At 36.5% G+C, this 20,076-nt stretch overlaps 1 protein-coding gene across 4 annotated transcripts in view; it reads right to left on the bottom strand.

Annotated features, from left to right (window-relative positions):
• Vcan (versican) overlaps positions 1-20,076 on the bottom strand; it is a 97,688-nt gene that overhangs the window by 36,064 nt on the left and 41,548 nt on the right. For 2 of the 4 annotated variants that reach the window (XM_048331153.1, XM_048331154.1), the window contains one exon: positions 1,183-6,381. The exons of the other annotated variants lie outside the window; for them this stretch is intronic. In XM_048331153.1, coding sequence (XP_048187110.1) covers positions 1,183-6,381 — 5,199 coding nt within the window. The remainder of the gene's footprint in view (positions 1-1,182; positions 6,382-20,076) is intronic. 4 annotated transcript variants of the gene reach the window in all.

Below are 20,076 nucleotides of genomic sequence, written 5' to 3'. Positions count from 1 at the left end.
GGTCAATCAAAACACCAGGGACTTCAGAGTAGGGCTGCTCTGAGTTCAAATCTGGCCAAGTTGTGGATGTATAACCTTGGAAAAGTAGTTGACCCTCCTTTAGCATACAGCTAATAATTACACTTTATAACTGTTGGATGAAAATCATATTAAATTGTTCTTTATGAAATAGTAGCAAATTCATGCTTGCAATATATTTGGTAAATAAGTACAAATCTCTCAGCAGACACAAATATATACTAAATACCCACTATGACTAGGTACTATGTTTGAAAGCATTATATACACCATCTCAGGTAAGGAAAATGTGTGAAGTACAATTGATGTTGCACTTTCTGTGAAATATTTATTAGAGCTAGTTGCTACTCTTAGATATTAAAGGCCTCACAGATTTTCATTAATAGCATTCATCAATGGAAGAGATTTTCTTGTGTTTTTTTTTCTGTTGTTGTTCAGGAAAACAGGATATTTCTTCTGTTTTTAAAACTAAGTATAAAGTAGGTGCTTGTGGCTCATGCCTATAACAGTAGCTACTCAGGAGACTAAGACCTTGAGGAGTCATGGGTCAAATCTAGATTAGGCAGAAAAGTCTGAGATCATCTTATTTTCAGTCAACCAACAAAATACTGGACTGAAGTCATGGCTCAAATGGTAGGGTGTCAGCTGTGAGCAAGCAAACTGAGCAAGAGCTCAAGAACCCAAGTTCAAGCCCCCGTCCTAGTACAACATAAATAAAATGAAATAAAAAACAAACCAAGTGCATAACTACAGAACATATAAAAAGCACTACTCTAATCGCATGTGAAAACACATTAAATTCTCTTACCACTATTTCATTTTATGCATGTTGCGACTATATGTTGTTCTACAGCATAGAAAAGTACAAAGTAGGATGGTAACTCCTTTGTACAACTAACCACTTAAAGATAATAAAAAGGATATTTTATGAAAAGAAAGAAAAAAACAAAGTACATTTGTGAAGCCCAGAAATACTCTATACTTACTTTCATTGTACCTCATGAGTTCAATATAGTGGTCTGGAAGCTTTCATACCAACAATATTTTCAAATCTCCACTGATTTAACATCACAATAAAAATGACACACATATACACATATATATGTTACAACCAAAGGGTGGATTCCTGGTTTGGAAATGGACTTGTCACTGTGGTGATCTTACCTGGTAAATAGACTGCTGTGCCTTCCACCGACTCTTCATTAATTCCAATCAGGAAGTCAGTTTCATTAGTTTCCAGAAGGGAAAGTGGTGATGCTGCAAGCTCAGTATTTAATTCCGCAGTACCTACTGTTGCCTGATTATTGGAATCAAGAATTCTTGATTCCACTTGCTTTTCTGGTGTTGCCACTATGGAACCCTGCCCTCTCATTAAAGCTGCATGAGTTTTGGGGTATTTTTCCAAAGAAGGAGGGATGGTGGGTCTCTCAGATGTCTGGGGGCTGGGCGTAGGCACCACCTCATCCCTGAAAGTCGCAGAAGCAGAAGTAAAGTGTGACCACTGTGTAGCACCTTCTAACTTATTTCCACCAGCAGCTGTTACAATGGTGTCAGCCTCAGGCATTCTGGTACTGATAAACACCTCAATTCTTTCCCCAGAGAGTAGATAACTGCCTTTGTCTGTTGAATCATAGGAGGACTCTGTTTCTTCTTCAGCAGTCGATTCCGTGTTTTCTGACAACGTAGGTTTATCTTCTGAAAGTTCTGTGTCAGGAGATACGAATGGAGCCTCGGTTCTATGAACGCCTCCTTCAACTGATGGCTTGACAGTGGTGTCGCTCTTTGTATGAGCTTCTTTCAAAGAAACCTCTGGAGGCCTCTGAGATAAGCCAGCTTCAGTAGCTGCTGCCGCACTTGGCTCAATAACCTCTGCGTGTTCAGGGGCTCTGCTGCCTGAGGAGGCAGGGAATGGAAAGGACGGCATCTGAGAAGGCAGCTGCATAGACACTGACACTGCAGGCGCTGTGTCAGTGTCATAGGAGGGACTGGATACTCCCAGCCCGCGAGGTGCTTCTGTTAAACTCTGAGACATGTGCTGGATACTAGCCATACTTACATAGGAAGTGGGGTCTATCAATGCCTCCTCCGCTCCTGAAGAGTATTCTGGCTGAAAAGCAGAGTCTACATATTTCTTTTCTTCCAAGTCCTCCTGTGTCCTTTCTGAGTGGCCTATGGTTGATATTATCTCACTTTGGTCTGCAATTGCTTGACTGTCAGACAAAGTGCTGGATTCAAATAGGTCATCCAGAGATATTGCTTTAATTTCTGGTTCTTTGATCTCTGGATTCGCTGTGGTAAACTTACTAGGGATGGGCAGGGATGGTACTGTGGGAAGTAAAATAGCTGTATCTGTTTCTCTGGTGGGAACAGGAGTCCCAACTGTGGAGTCAAAACCCTTGTGATCTAACAGACTTCCGTCTTCCAAAGTCATGGATTCGCTGTGTGTTGGCTGAGTATTGCTAGCCGTAAACGTATCACCAGAACCCTCCGATGGTTCCTCAGTTAAAGAAAGGTTATCAGCAGCCATCTTCTCTTGAACTTGAGTGTTTTCTTCATTACTTCCATGTGGTCCTGATAGTACCTCTGGATCTATGTCTGTTTGCATTCCAAGAATATCTGTATATATAGGTTTAGTGTGATCGATGTCTATAATAGTATTTTTGTCTGATGTTAGCTCAGGTAGAATTTCAAGGTTGCTACTCTCAGTAACTGTCAGTAGTAAATCCATATCATTGTCTAGATCTACAAGCATATTTTCAGTGGCTTTTCTTCTATTCGCTTTTGAGGTAGACTCCTTTAGAGCCCCAAGATGATCTTGGAAACTACCTGTTCCACCTTCTGTGGGCCTCTCATGTGGCACTGTAGTTGGCAGCATGTTAACTGGATAAGGTGAAGTGGTCTCATGTGCTCTTGGAGGGAGAGGCAGCATTGCTGAGATGGTTGGAGACACATCAGCATTCCCAGCATCAGCATATGGTGCTTCCGGGTGCTTTTCCAGGATACCGTCAGAAACAAATGGAGTGTTTCCTTGCTTGGTGGCCTGAGTTGTTTCAGAAGCGTGCAATAAATCAAAACCATTCATTTCTCCAGATCCTTCTCCAGAATTTTCATGAGACATGTCAGATGGCATTGGTATTGACATAAATTCTTTGGCCATTTCAAGACTGTACGTTCTAGGCAGAAAAACAGCTGAAGAGGTTGATGTTTCTGTAGGTTCTGAAGCTGAAGAATTCTTATTAGAAGTTTGTTCAGTTATGGTTTGTGGTTCACTGGTGCGGATTTCTTCCTCCCATTTAAGGGTCAGATTTGGAGGGTGATCAATGTCTTTAGAAAGTGGAAGAGATACTGTAGTAGGTCCTTCTGCTCCAATGTCACTTAATAGTTTTATTAAGGTTGTGTCAGATACTGACTCTGTCCCTTCAGAGATGGTGTCTGTTTGGGAAATGAATGCGCTAATTTCATTTGCTGAACTTGTGATCCTCTCATAGTTTCCCACGTTATCACTTGGGAGGCTTGTTGCTAAACTTGTTGTGTGGGGATATGATGTGCTTATGAACTGTTCCACTTCAGTAAAATTCACTGACATTGTAGGTAGAGGAGACAATACTTCTTCTCCAGACCCTAATCCAGAGAATAAGAGGTCAGTAGTATCTGACTCTTTAATTGTTGGTCTCATACCTTTGGGAAAGATTTCTATTCTTCCATCCTCATCAGTTGATGAATCTGTTTGCACATTCCCAGTGGACAGAAGTTCAGTCACTAAGATAGGAGCTAAGGAAGAGTTTGGTCCTCCAGTAGTCTCAGGGAGAGGAGTATAGAACTCCAAGCCTTTTGCATCTGGATATGGGGTAGACATATGAAATGAAGAAATGCTTTCTTCCTCCACTTCTTTACCATTGCTAAAAGTCTTCTTCGTTGTTAGTATAGAATCATCTGGGGTTTGGGGTTCAGGATTTACTTGTGAATTAAAAATTGTATGTTCTGATACAAGAGAACTTTGGAAGAATTCGAAAGGCGTTTGTTCTTGAGTCGTTCTGTCTGATACCGTTGTACTTTCAACTGTTTGGCTTACAGAACTGATTGCTGGCATAGACCATAATGTAGCTGGCTCTATTGTTTGGAGAAAGTCCGCTGAAAATTTGCCATTGACCTTTACTTCTCCCTTTTCTATTGAATCTACAGTACTTTCAGCTTCTACTGTTGGTAAAATGGTGACGCTTTTGTCTGTTTCATTCATGGCACTCACTTTTCCCAATCCTTGATCAAGCGATGAAGAATCTGTATCAGAAAAGTTTTCCATACCAGTGGGACTCATCAGGTTAACAGAGCTTCTGGCTGTGACCAGTTGCTCACCTGAGCCCTCAGCTGAAGCTGCAAAGTCTTCCAATGGGAAGGCTGAGGTGCTGACCAGGGAGCTACTGGATCCTGTTGAGTTAGACAACAGATGGCTGTGGTCTGAAGTAGGTATTATAGATGGTGAAATCAGACTATTCGTACTTGATGCATACCCAGAGCCTTCCATCACTGTACTGCCACTTGTAATAGAATGAGACTCTGGTGAGTAGTCTCCAGAGTCACCACTGAAACCTTCTTCCACAGGCTTTCCTGTGGAAAAGTTCCTCATTTCTGTCCTGTCAGTTGGTGCTCCTGCCACTTCTGCAATCAGTTTTTCCTTGGATGTCTGGTTTATAATTTCAATCGCTTCCCTGTCCATGACAGTACTCAAAGCTAGTCCTGTTGGCTCAGAGGAGAATGAGGTTTCTACATGAGGAGATAGGGTGCCAGCTGCTTCTTTGGGGGTTTGAATTTCAGAGTCTAAATTTAGTGAAAATGAAACAGTCATGGATTCTGGGGTGGTAGCAGCTTCTCCTGAGCCTTGCTCCATAAAATAAGACATGGGGCTACTTTGAAGAGTGGACAGCTCCTCCTGGGCCCTCAACTTGCTGCTACTACTTTGTTCAAAAGGCTGTTCGCCCATACTGATTGTCACATTCATTTCTGTGAAGATAGGAGTAGAATTTCTCATTTCCTTCCCAGGCTCTGTGGGGCTCATTAGAGCCAAAAAACTTTCATTGGCCATAGTTGGGTCACTAGATGGAGCTATGCTGGCGCTTCCTGATTCAAGGGGTAAGAGGAGTTCTGTTGCTCCAAGTGTTGTAGAGTGTATCTCAGCTCTAGAATCTGTACCTGTAGCTCCCTCCTTCTCCTCTTTCTTTTGCTTTCCTTCAAGGTATACACTCAAGCCCCAGTCAGAAGTGTCTACTTCACTTAAAAATTGAGTAGGCAACAAAGGTTGTTCTGAAACTGTAGACACAGGAGTTTCAGGAACATCAAAAAGACTCTCTGTGATTGGTTTATTGCTTGAATCTAAATTAATGAGTGCATCTGTAGTATTCATCTGGAATAAATCAGTGGCTGAGGCAAACATTTTATCTTTATATTCTTCTACTTCCCCAGAGCCTTCTAGAATTGGGGCTGAAGAACTCCCTGAGAACTCTGCAATGTGTCCAGGTATTAGTTCCACCCAGCTTTCTATGGTAGACAAGGAGTCATCAGGCTGTAGATTTCCTGTTTGGGTAACTGATCCTTCCTCTGACACATATGTTGATACAGAGCTTGGAAGCATTCTGGGAGGATATGTGATAGGAATATTTTCTGCCTCTTCACCTAGTGTTGCTTCTGTAGCTCTAGAAAGGACCATTTTCTGAGCTATTTGGTCAATGGCTGCGTGTCCTGAAGACTCCTCAGGAAGTAGAGGTGCAGGTTCATCAGGCTCATATGTCAGGTTTTCAAGTTCAAAACTTCTCTTCGTGGTGGATTCAGCTCTCTCTGTGTCTTTTCCCTCAATGAATGGGACTGTAGGGAAGGTATCTAGTTCACCACTTGAAAAATGCTCTGTTGATTCAGGGAAAGTCTCAGGTTTCCAGGTCATTTCCAGAAAATCAGTGGTTTCTTGGGATTCATTGGGTTGGACTCTATTAGAGAGTTCTGTTTCTGTCATTTCATACTGGTGGCTGTCACTCTCAGAGCTGTCAGAGAAATTTTGAGAAGGTGCAACACTTTCAAACTGGCCACGCCTGGCTTCTGCAGCTTCTGGGTCCCTGGGCACCGCGGTGACGAGGTGCTTGCCATTTATGTACTGCACAGATGGGGTTGTTGTCACGTCAGTGCCATTCACACAGTCATCATCTTCCTCTTCGTTCCCTTCACCATGATAGATAGTTATGTCTATGACACTGGGTAATTCAGTTAAAATGTCAGCAATTAGATCGTGCATCGAATCTGTTTCTTCACTACAAGGCTCATCTTCTTTAGATTCTGAATCTATTGGATGACCCATTACACTCAAATCACTCATTCGACCTGAAAAAAACAGAGAGTTTTCACAATACTTAAAAGGAAGATTTGGCAGTGCGTGACAGAAGAAATCGCTAGCAAGGGTGATTACTTTCACACACACACACACACACACACACACACACACACACACAGAGAAAACGATTCAGATTTGTGTTTTCACAATTAGTAAAATCACCCTCTTCCATGTGGGTTTCCATCTTCAAATTTGCTGTTCTGTATTTGCAGCAAGAAAAACAAATCCCATTTTCAGAATATGGAAATGAGTTGTCAAAACAACAATATGCTTAACAAAACAATCATGTACTTAAAAATGAAGCAAACAATTACATATACCTTCTAATTGTGAAATATAGCAATTCACTTTTTCTGTGAACTATGAAAAACATTAAAAATGAAAAACATTTCATCTGACCATGTACATCAAGTAATTTACCGCTGCTCTAAGGGTTGCATGGATTCTTTCTGTTCAAGAAGGAAACAAGAAGAGATTGTTTCTGACATCTTCAAAAATATGCTTGAAAGACAACTTGTGGACATACAAAAGAGAAAATCATTTATAGTCCATTTGTCATACAGTAGACATATCTAGCCAGAGCAGCAATGAAGTTAGGGCTCAGACAAGTTCCATACACAAGATCAAGATATGCTGAAGGGGTGGAGCCTAAAGAAGAATTCTTCATCCTCTGTGGGATATAAGCTAGACTCGACTGAGTTTGTTATGCAGATTTTCTCCAAAGAAAGTTCACAAGTCACATCTAAATTTATTGGCGAGCATACCTCAAATAATACTAATCAGAAAAATATTCTCTGTATTATGAATTGTCACATGTCATTCATTTTTTTTTTTTGTCACCAACAATATACCAGCAAGCTCCTTGTCTGTGTGAAGCAAAGAATTCTGAGGTATTTTCCCTCATCAGGAAGGTTTTCAATTGCCCTAGGAGAGGGTTCTCCTAGTAAAGCTGTTCTAGATCCAGTGAAAGCTCGGTGAAAAAGGCGATTGTGAGTGCACTAAGCCATGATAAAGGCAGTGTGTCTGGAAGGACACGACCACAAAAGTCATTTTCAGTTTAACATAGGCCCTGCTGTATGCTGAGGCTGAACATGAGGCGTACACGGGAAGAACAAATAATGATAGCATCAACTCTGCCCCTCACCCAACTTCATTCAGGGCGAAAACAATTGTTTCCCTCGAATTGCTCCCAATCAAAGAAGCTTCTCCCATCCATGCTAGTGTCTGCTGTTAAACAGGAAAAGAGAATCCAACTGAGAGTGGCACACTAACACATGCTTGTATTCTTATCTACTGGACATCAATACAAATATACATGTACTATATGAACTAACAATACAGATCCTATGGAAGTTTATCAATATTTTTAATTTAAAAAGCCAAAATTCACAGACTTTTATTCAAACATAAGGTCTAAGCATAGAGGTGCATACCTATAATCATAGCTACTATAGACGTAGTGACAAGATGATCCCAATCCAAGACTAGCCCAAGAAAAAGCACAAGATTCTATGTGCAAAACAAACTAAATACTGGAGCACATGACTCTGAGTTAAATTTCCAGTACCAGCCCAGCACACACACACATAATTTCATTGTATCTTTAATTCTAACAAAATTAAAGTACAGCTCACAAAAACAAAGAACTATTGTATGTATCCATACATCACATTTTCACTAAATTATCTCACTAAAATACTACTTGTGTAGGTCTGCTTTATTCTTAGCCTAACAATAATTCCTCCCATCTTAAATTTCACACTTCACATATGGTTCATCACATGTCCACAACAGTCTATCCCATACCCTCAGCTTTTCAATTAAATTCTGGCATCTAGTTACTGTATTCAAATAAATGAAGTCTGTCACAGAGAGCAGTGAGATCATTGCCTAAATCAAGGATATTATAAAAACATAATGAAATGAATACAGTTTTATTTATGCCACCACTATTGCAGTGATTTCTTATTGCAAAGTTCAAGAAAATGATTATGTGCTTTCTTTTAAAAAATTATAATTGAAAAGAATAAATTTTTCAATAGCCCACTGAACTTGCTACTCTGATCTTACAGTGTCTGTCGTGTACATGTCGTGAAGAGGACACGAACAAAATCTCCAGATAATTACATCACAATACGGTTTGGGTAAGCTTAGTACTATGAAGAAAACATTTAAATATTTGCAAGAATAAATTTAAATGCCATTCACATGAATTATCCTCTTTAAACTCCAATGAGCAATTTAATTACTGTATCAAATAGTCTTATTATTAATACTACTTGAATATACTTGAATAAAGTCAGACTGTTATAACTACTTTGTACAACTTCATGGGATTTAAGTGGAGTTTCACAAATGTGCTTAACTTAAACTTATATTCTCATTTCACATGCAACCCTTTTATGTTGTGCCACTAATGTAATCATATTAGATACATAAACTTTGCATACATTTTACAAACTCAATATTACTTCTACTGGATGTTTTTCTGAAAAACTAAACTCACTATTACAACCATATATGCCTTGTTATCATTATTATCATCCCAGGAGTAAATGGTTGCACAAAATTTACTAAGAATCTATCATGTATCAGATACTACAAATGGCAATGGTCTATCAACCTTACAGTAACTCAAATGTGTCTTCTAATATCCTCTCTCCACAAAACTATATTTTGGGAGTAAGTTAGAGAAATTGACTAATTTCATTCTTTTCTCACTCTTTCAAGGAGAAACTTGTTTAGTTTCTGTATTGCCAATAACCCATAATTAATTTCTAGGTTAAAATTACTTCTTCACCTTGCTCCCAGGTATTTAATCTGACTTCCCATCTAATAATAGAAAACAAGAATATATCAACCAATTTCATCCTCTTTTTCATTTTGCTATAATTACCCAAAGAACAATAGGCAACCAAAGAACCCAAAGTACCAAAGTACCCAAGGAACAGTGATTGGCAATAAAATAACAATATGCACATTTGACAAGTGCTATAAAACATTAGTTTGGGCAAATTTTAGTGTTTGTTTATTTGAGGTTTATAATAGAACAGTAAGGTGGTTACAACAGGAAAGCAAACCAATATCTTTGATCATATGTGGATGTGATTAGATTTCTGAGACAAGAGAAGCTAAAGTCTACTTAACAAAATAAATACCTAATGAAAATATAGCAACTATCATCCACCTGTTATATAGCAGATATCTAAAAAAAGTTTTACTGTAAATGACATAAAAATGAAAAATGAGACAAAGAAAAAATTCTGCTCATTTCTTCTAAAAGGAGAATTCTCACATTTAGTCTAGTAAAACTCATTGTTTATATTGTCTCAACTTCCAAATGTCCTCAGGGTCTCTCAATATGGTTTAAAGGTGAGACAAGTGGTAATTACTTCGGACTTTTTCTGCCAATAGACTGTCTACCTCTCCATCTCTATCTTGTTTTTCTAGCATATCTAATTTGTTCCTGTACACTTAACATTTCATGGCCGGAGGAGGCAGGGTATGAAATGTATCGACTGTATACATAGGTAGGTAAATTCTTTCCCAAATTCCCATCAATAATCTCTTACAGTTCAAAAAATTCTGGTGGGTCCTCTGTTCATTCATCCTCTGAAATTACCTTTCCATCTTCCTTTTCTGTAACCGCCCTCACCTACCACACATATTATTAGAGAATTGTAATAGCTATAATTATTGTAACCCAGAAAAGCCTCTTTGTGAAATATGGTCAGGCAGACACCTGTTCTGTTGTGAAAGGTATGTCTCATTCCAAAATGGCAATCTGCTGTATTTCACAGTAACAGAGCAAGTGAAGGGACCTATTGACATTCCAAGCTCTTAGGTGAACAAATCCTTATAAAAGACTGCTCTATTTTAAAATTTCACTCCCAGAATAATATAACTTTTATTTGGTTTTAAGAGTCAAACCACAGAACTCTACAGAGCACATGTATAGTCTTTTCTGTTTATGTAAGTGTATTTTAACAGCTTGACTTGAATATACTACTACGATAGTTAATAGGATATTTTAATGGCATTTCACACAAAGCTTTATTGCTAGCTGACCTCAAACTATTCACAACTATTTTTAAGTACTTCATGGCTGAGTTTTGTAGACATAGCACAAGTCTCCTAGTCATACTCTTACCAGACACAAAACACAGTTGCTATGATGCATAGGCCATTAGTAAAAATTCACATTCTCCGTGGGGAATTATACAATTTGATTTAAGGGGTTTTAATTAAATGTAACTTATACCAATCTACTCAGAAGCTATCTATCAAGATCATATTTTTGTTTAAACAGATTTGCTTTTAGTGTGTGACAGAAAAGATCTTACATTCTTATTTCCAAAAGCTAAGAGATAGTCATACCCAAGTACTTGAGAAATACTTGCAGGATTTAAAGAGAGAAAGTTTGGAATTCTTTCTGAAGTCTGAATTTTCAGCCACACAGATTCAATAACCAGATAGAAGCATATGTTTCCCTTTCAATCACTTTTCATGGTCTTGAGAACTAGCTAGCATCTTAAGAAACAAAGAAAACCAACTTACATGAATTTTAACCAGATTCCAAATGTTGAATGTTCAACATTTTCTAATTCAGGGGCTACTAATGAAATGTGATGGTACAGGCACTCTATACTTGTACTGGAAGTTAGAGGCAAAAGGATTGCCCAGACCAGCGTGGGAAACAAAGCAAGACCCGGTCACATACACACACACACACACACACACACACACACACACACACACACACACACAAATAAAAATTAGTACCAACTCAGTATGTTATTAGAAACACAAATAATAATGACTACATAATCAAAATACAAACCCTTACCCCAAATATTTCAGATGTTTTTACATCCTTATTTACATCAAACATTGAACATCATGTGATATTTTTACCAATACACAACTTTCCCAGAAACAAAGGAGGGAGATCAATACTGAGTCATGTGACCCATATTTTGTTGCTAGTTCTGCCAGCCTTTATCCATGTGGTATACAGTCAGTATGCCATCTTATATTAACAGGCTTCCTGTGGAGATCGAGGAGCTCAATATTGCTCAACTAGGAATGCATAATATATGTACATAAATGATGAGAGGTTTTAATAGTCTCACACAAGGTAGACAATAAAGGTAAAACATCCCTTTCCTCAACTCCTCTGCCAATAATACTGTTCCTTCAAGTGGAAAGAATGTGTTTAGATACAGTAATCTAGCCTAAGTGTACTTAAGGAGACATCATTGTCTTCTTGCTTATAGAAAAGGCTTGGGGGATTTTGTAACTTCCAATTTTGAAAAAGTAGAAAGATTTGCTAGAGAGAATATTTAAGTATTATGGGATTTTCAGGCAACTGTTAAAAAAAAAGATGAAAGAAGCAGCTATATGGGGAAAAAAAAGTAATACTGGTAGTTTAGATTTTGAAAAGTTGCCTTTGAAAAGATTAAAAATAGAGGGGAAAAAACAAAACCCAACTATAAGTCAGTGCTTTTATTGCAACTTTCACTTTAGTACTAAATCATTTGGTATACACACACACACACACACACACACACACACACACACACCACAGAGAGAGAGAGACAGAGACAGAGACAGGGAGATTACTATTCTAATACCAGAAAAATACTTTGGTCAGAGGACTGAAGAATAAGTAAAATGTTTTAAAGTAACACAAAGGCTTTTCATAAACAAGTATATAGAGTTAGTTCTCTTAGTCCCTAAAATTATCTCTACTAAGCTAAACTTAACAAATGCACTAGTTTCTTTTATTTTACTAGTCTTTTGTTTAAATGATAGTAGTAGTTTGAATGATACATCACAGCTTGATCAAGTGACTTTATTTCAGCAAAATTCTCAAATATGCTGTGGGAATAAGCATGAAAAGATGAGAAGGGAGATTGTGTTTGCAGATAATCAAGTTAAGCTTTCAATAACAAAAGTGGTACTTACACAACAATCAAGTATATTCCTAGAAATATACAGTATCACATAAACCTCTCCTCTTCTCATCTTAGAAAAACCAAAAGCTCCAAAGCATCTTGTTAAATAAGTGAATAATTCCCTGAGACATGAGGCATACAGTAGTATAAAGTCACTCAAAGCATGCCAAAAGTACTTCCTGCTTATGATTATACATGTATGTAAAAAGTCTAGGTATACTACAATATTTCAAATCATCATACATATGGATTATGAAATACAATTTAGTTTTTTTCTCTCACTCCAAAAAGTATTCCTGGTTTAAACTTTGAATAATTCATAGGGAAATATTGTATATAGTATCCTGATCATTTGCATGTAATTAGAAGGTTCACCATATTGTTTTCCTTCAAAGGATTAAATCTTTCACTAAGAATAATTACACATCCTTCCTGCCAATAGACACGTTTCACTCTTGATTCATACCTAAAAATATGGTGGAAATCCCTCCCAGGTAAAGATGCATTGTACACATAGACTGCTTTATTGAAAAGCAAAAACATTCAGTAAACAATCTAAAGTTAAGATATGAAAGAGAGGAAGAGGTGTGTTTGGAATGGTGGGTGAGAATGTTGAAAGGCATGATAGTGACCAAGATATACTGTATTCATAAACTGCTTTGGTGAATGGCAACTCCCTTGTACAATTACTTAAAGATAAAAATATTCAAAATGCAAAAATAGTAATTCCCTAGGACAAAAGAATGTTATATTTTTCTGTAACATCAATAACATTGTGAAAAAATAAAAATATTTTTATGCAAATGCAGAAAATAAACCAGTTTTCACCAAAGCAAAGCATTACCATACCCCACCAGGAAATCTTAGAACTGTTCTGCAGATGAAATAATTCCCTAACAACTATTATTTTTATTGTATAACTGGCCTCACTGAGAAATAATCTCCTAAATTTGCTAAACTGACAAAAAATAGACAATGTCCTTTTAAAATCATAAAGATTACAGCTTTACCTAATTAAAATGAAAACTCTGAAAGCATTTTCCCTTTTATCTTAACCTATTGCTCCTCTTACCCAGGCTGACCTCTTTCCTTAGTTTGCCTTTTCCTCCAAAAATGTTCTGAATACTATCTAGACTTGTGCATATGTCTTTTTATTCACTTCACAAATGAAACATCTAAGAGCTGCTCAAAGAAAAAAGAATGTAATCCTGTGTAGAGTGATGGAGGTTTCCTTGACAACAACAAAAACACAGCGGGGAATGCCCATGTACTCTATGAATATGCTTGAAGAGGCTAGGCCTCATAGCTGGAGACATTTATAAAGACTTTGGGGAAAAAGAGATTATGTTTGTGAAAAGAAATAAAAGAATTTAATTGGTAGTTGTCAACATTATAAGCCCAATTTTCACATATGAAAAAGAGCAGAAAGCTAATGGATTCCATTCTCAGGTCCCATAATAGACTTGATACAATACTTAAATTTTGAGAGTTTCATGTGCTTCAGAGGAGCTTTCAAAGTCACATCCCTCTAAAATACCATGAGCCACGGAGGAATAATTTTAATATGTTCATGAAACAATTCAATATGTTAATTTATCATGTAACCACCAAAGTAGTTATATTTGGTCCATATACATTGAATTTTATGATTTTTACAGATTTAAGCATAAAACAAATTCCTTATATCTAGAAGTTAGTGAAAAATAATTCTTATCAGTGAAAGAAGATTAATTAGTACTAAGCAGTTTTCATATACCAATTGCTGTGTTTGGTACTTGAGTCACATAGAATATATTAAATATGTGAAAGGCATGGCACAGCAACTGACATATGGACAGTACACAAGAGTCCTTCTGCACAGAATCTTGTGGGGTTACAATACCAATCCATAATCTTAATGTTGTAACAATAGAAATTTAGTAATGTATTCAACACTAAACAAATGTGTGAATATAGATGCACAAATATATCTGTATAAACAGGGGCTGGTGACTAATGTCTGTAATCCCTGCTAATCAAGAGGCTGAGATCTGAGGATTGTGGTTCAAAGCCAGCCCAGGAAGAAAAGTCCTCTTGAGACTCTCCAATAAACTATTCAAAAAAGCTGGAAGTGGCATTGTGGCTCAAGTGCTAGAGCACTAGACTTGAGCACACTGAGGCTCAAGGACAGCACCCAGGCACGTTCAAACCCCCAGACCCACAAAAAAAAAAAATCTGCAGAGCTACTCTTGTATTTATATGTATATGAATATACATGTATACATCTTCTCTGTTTTGTTTCTTCTGTGATTTGAAGGGAGAGTATAGCTCAAAGTTGACAGGATATTCTGTATATGAATGACTGTTGTCTTTATCTTCTGGTTCAAAATTTTAAAATCCTGACAAAGAAATTCAGAAGTTTCTGGATTCCCAATGCAGACAAGCAAAAATAAAGCCAGACTCCAGATTTCCCAATTCAGAGTTCCTGTTCAGTCATCCTCAGGACTCTACTTCAATTAAGATATTATAAACCTTTGGGTATGGAAGCACTCATAACTCTGGAAGTGTATAATTCTAAACTGCAAGACGTCTTGGCAATAGCTTTTCTCAAAGTCCAACACACTTCTGAAAATGATGTTAATTTTTTAAGAATGTAATAATCTTTGCAGTCTAAAAAAAAAAAGTGAGACTATTCCTTCCCAAGGAACTTGACTGCACACCTCTGTTTTCTGCAAGTAGAGTTCTGGGTAAATTCTTAGAATTTAGCTTCTGAAGCAGGCCATGTCTTCTCTTCTATCATAGCCTCATTTAGAAAAGCAGTTATCCTTAGGGTTCATTAGCCCCACTGGGCTTCTGTTGGGAAGCAATAGGCAACTAACAGGATCTCAGTGGTTTGTTTTTAATCTACCCCTCCAACAAGGATGGGTTTAAGTCTCTTCCTTCTTGTGAAATATTCTTTGACTTCTTCCTTTCATTGATTCCTTCCTTTGCTGACATAGTCTATAATTCATTCTGTCATATCACATTGCCTAATGTGTAATTATATGTTTTTGTCTGAAAATTATATTAGATTATGTTAAGACTATCTCCACAATACGCAGTTCAAAGCTTCAGAGCAGAGCGTATGGTTTCTATGTCTTTTTCTCCCTCCTTAAATCAAAGCACTGGGCATGTTATAGCTTTACCTGACCCTAATTCTTGATCAACTGTACTCTGATTAGAGATGATGTGTGCATCTCTCTCAAGATAGCTGTAAATAATTATTAAGTGGTATTTGTCTTTGGATAATATCCCTAACTCCATGGTGGTTTGGGTAAGGGCTAAGTTGTAATTGCAAGCGCCAATTTTAGAATGTACTGGTGTAATTTAGGAAGAAAATAAGAAAGTTTCCTTCAGCTATCCATGCAACACCTCTTTTGTTTTTAAATCACAACTTGTGAAAAAAACACTTTGAATTGATTGATTACTTCATCAAGGTCATTGGACAAACAAAAGTATTCAGAGTATATTATATTTAATATTCTATGTTTAAAAAACTGTATCTTCTATGTTTTATTTGTGTTGTAAGCACAAGATGTTTCATTTAGAAATGTAGTTTTAAAGAGGTAAATTTTGTCTATAGTGCAATGTCAATAGCACAAGTGTTTACCATGGTATTTGCTCATGGTGGTAGAATGCATAGTCAGAAAATATAAATTATGTAATCTTAATAAACCAATAGAATAGCTAGTGAGGAACTAGGCTTTCCAGATTGTATGATCTTTTAGAAATTAAAGGCCCGGGCAGCACCTAGTCCAATAAAGAAGGGAATATTGTTCCTATCTTCATGGAGAATTGCTTGGCTACAAAAATGCTCAAAAGAGGGACAAGGCTACTAATCACATGACCAGTACAATCAGATTCAGTGTGCCTTTGTTTCTCATCTGCACTCCTTAGTTGTCTCATAATTTATCTCTGAGGTAACACAGAAATAATGTGGTAGTACAGAGTTAGATGTGAGGGCTTGATGATAATTTAGTTCTATGCATACATGTGATACTTGGAAAATGCATCTCTATACTCTCTAGTGATACATAAGATTGAAATTACATTTGGTTAATTGGATTTGTTTAATACCACATAGAGAGCTATCCAAAAATCAATGTGTAACATTACAGTGAAATAAAGGTATTGAGAACAACCCTTTTTGTCTTTTTCTTTTTTCTTTTTCCCAGTCCTGGGGCCTAAACTCAGGGTCTGAGCACTGTCCCTGGCTTCTTTTTGCTCAAGGCTAGCACTCTACTTCTTGAGCCACTGTGCCACTTCTGGCTTTTTCTATATATGTGGTGCTTTGAAATCAAACCCAGGGCTTCATGTATACAAGGCAAGCACTCTACCACTAGGCCATATTCCCAGCCCAGAACAACTCAACTTTAAAAGTTTTTGGGATTTTTTAAAGTCAAGATGATACAATTCTCTTTTCAGTTATGGGTTTGAAACTGCATTATTATATATTATTCTAGAAACTACCATAGGAGGTGAGAGAGATATTCCAAGAAAGTGGGGTTTGCAAGCAACCCCCGTCTCTATTGCCAAACACTACTTCCCTTTTATGAAGATACGGAAGCTTCTAGTATGATGCTGTTCAAAGAACAGAATCTGATCCATTTTTTTTAAATCTCAAAATATGGGCTGGGAATGTGTCTTAGCGATAGAATGCTTGCCCTAGGTTCAATTCCTCAGCATCACATAAACAGAAAAGGCCAGAAATGATGCTGTGGTTCAAAAGGTAGAGTGCTAGCCTTGAGCAAAAAGATGTCAGGGATAGTGCTCAGGAGTGAGTGGCAAAAACAAAACAAGACAAAAAAAAAAACAACCAAAAACCTCAAAATAATTTTCCTATTTAATTATAAAATTCTATAAAATATTTAAAATTAGATTATAAACATTCATGAGTCCAATTAATAATATAAAATAATAAGGCCTTGCCACCAATACCAGTTTCTATATCTAAAAAGTCTAAAATAAAAAAAGCTAACAGGCCTGACATGGGAAGCTCATATGAACTTGTAAATGTTAAAGAATTTACTTATCTAAAGAATATAATACTATTACGATAAGCATTTGTATGATGTTAGTATTTGATAACTATGTATTTTCCAATTCTTCTTTGACTTGAAGATGCTAAAATCTATTTGTGAAAACATTCATAGTTCTATTTATTAACTTGGATCCTTTGAGATGATTAACTTGTAGTGCTCTTTAAAAAATTCTAGAACTGGAGAAACTCTTCCTATGCATTCGAACCCTGTAGCCTTTACACATTTTCATAAAGAAACCCTTTCATTTTGTGAAATGCAGGTGTGCAAATTACTCTTGAAATAGACAGGAGTAGGTTTTCATATCCCCTTAACCATTGTTAATCACACCCTGTAGCATTTTTCAGCTCATAAAAGTTTTATGAGCTGAAAAATTCCTTCAGATTTTTTAACTGCTAACTGCAGATACCCTCTAGCAACAGAACTTTAAATTGTTATTAGGATTTGTTTAAGCAAATGTAACATAAGCATGTCATGGATAGCATGTTTTGTTTAATAGTATTTTAAAGAGAAAAAAATAAAAATAGAAATCAAGAGTTGTACACCCTGCTGAGCACAGAAAAGCTTAGAAATGCCTTTGTTAAGCATAGCATGAGGTAGCATGTTTGCTTATTTGAATACACAATCTACATAATAAAGGGCAATTGTAATGTGGTAAATAGATTTACACAAGGACATGCACCAAGGACTGTCTACTCTGAAAACATAAAAAGGTCAATATTTCCAGGCATATGTATACTTTTTCTTTCTCATATATACACCTGCCTGGGAACTCATTAACTGAACATCTATTTTAAAGACTGCTGTTTTCCTAGTTTAAAATGTTGGAAAATTAAATTTCTCTTAGAAAATAAATAAAAGCGGTGGACGTGAGCAGCTGACTTGAGTAAACACCATTGTCTTATGAAAGAAAATATATAGTATTGCTAATCTTAAAGAGAAGAGTACATATAAAGAACAAGGAAAACTCAAGATGATAATTAGAAGTCTCCATATTTGCATGCCTTCTCCAATGGAATTCTGCCTGATGGAGTGACTAAGCATTCCACACAATGTTCTGTATAATTATTATCAACACATAACAAAACTAGCTTAGGAGCAAAGCATGGTCCCATGTATTAGATGTGGAAAAAAATGAAAACACCAATTTTCCCAATTTCAGTTGAATTATGCTCACAACTTGCATACAAAGTTCGACTTTTGTATCAATTGATTCAATATTGGGTTGCTCAGGTCTTCCCTTTGTGCAACCAATTATGACAGTTTTGTTGGAGTTTATTCTCCTCGAGACATATATCTCTTCTAGGAAGATCAAGTTTTACTTTTTCTATATTACATTTTGATTATCCTAACCATAATTGACTTTTGCGTTTATAGAAGTTGTTACATTCAAAATATTTTACTATTTTATATTGTTGGATTCCACTGTAGCATGTGTGTATATAAATGTGTACACATGCATACACACATAGAATGATATATATTGAGAAAAAAATATATATTTAGTTGTTCAAGTACTTTCAAAATTAACAAATTAAGTGGTTTTAGTAATTTACTTTTTAACACATTAATTTGCTTTCTCTACTGCTGTTATTTTTTCTGTCATTTAAAAAAATCTGATAACAGCAACACTTACTCCTATTTCTTAGCATATCTTCACTTTCCTTCTGCAGTTTTAGAAGATGATAAGAAATATAGAAGAGAAAAATGCTGGCATTTCCATGAAACAGCTTATTAAGAAAAATCATGCTCCAATCCTAGTCAGTTTAAACTACAGAAGGAAAAAAGATTAAGTTCTCTTATATGCTCTTAACTGCCACACATATACTTTTACACTAAGAAAATTCAGGACAGAGCCTATAAAACAATGAAGCGTCCATCAAAACACTGGATGCCACCTAACTTGACAACGAAGTTGCCTGGTTGTTTTTAACACACACACTCCTGATCATTCTAACTGAGGATAGTATCATTCTTCAGAAAATGTCTCCCTCCCTACATATTCCAAGTGTAAGTGAAATCTTGCTAAAATTCATCCTTCCAGTCTGTCTTCTCAGAGCCATGCCAAGGAAAAATAAATATTTCTATGATTCTTATATTAAAATTATAATAGGGCCCCCTACTGAAATCAGTGATCTTAAAGTTAAAAGAGACAAACCTGAATGAATCCATTGAACTGTACATGCTTTATATTCTCAACTCAGCCTACCAAATTGAAAGGTGATATGGTCTTACCCTTTTGACAGAATAAGTCATGTTGGATAATGGCAATTGCAAGTAGTACAATATAACAGAAGAACATTCAAGAACTCTGCCAATGACCTAAGATATTTGAAAAGAAGAGTAGGAACCATAAGCATTCCTAGAGATGAAACAGCGAAATCGCAAACCAACACCACAGCATGGTGGTGTTGTTGTTAAATAAAGGTATTGCTGACATATCTACCTTCTGAAAATCTATCCAATACAATAAATTATAGCAATTCTTAAAAGTAAGCTTGATCGAGTATTAAAGGTACATTAAAATACCAGAAAATAACACACAATAGGTTTAAAATATGCAGAACTTGATTTAGAATAGCATTCAAACTACAGACCTATTACCCATCCCCCAGGTTTATACAATACACCAGCAAAATATTGAACAAAAAAACAAAACGAAGCAAATCTT

This window comes from Perognathus longimembris, chromosome 22, assembly GCF_023159225.1.
Source record: "Perognathus longimembris pacificus isolate PPM17 chromosome 22, ASM2315922v1, whole genome shotgun sequence".
NCBI classification, from domain to species: domain Eukaryota; kingdom Metazoa; phylum Chordata; class Mammalia; order Rodentia; family Heteromyidae; genus Perognathus; species Perognathus longimembris.
Note: the sequence above shows the minus strand (reverse complement) of the source record. Positions and strands in the feature narration are given on the sequence as shown.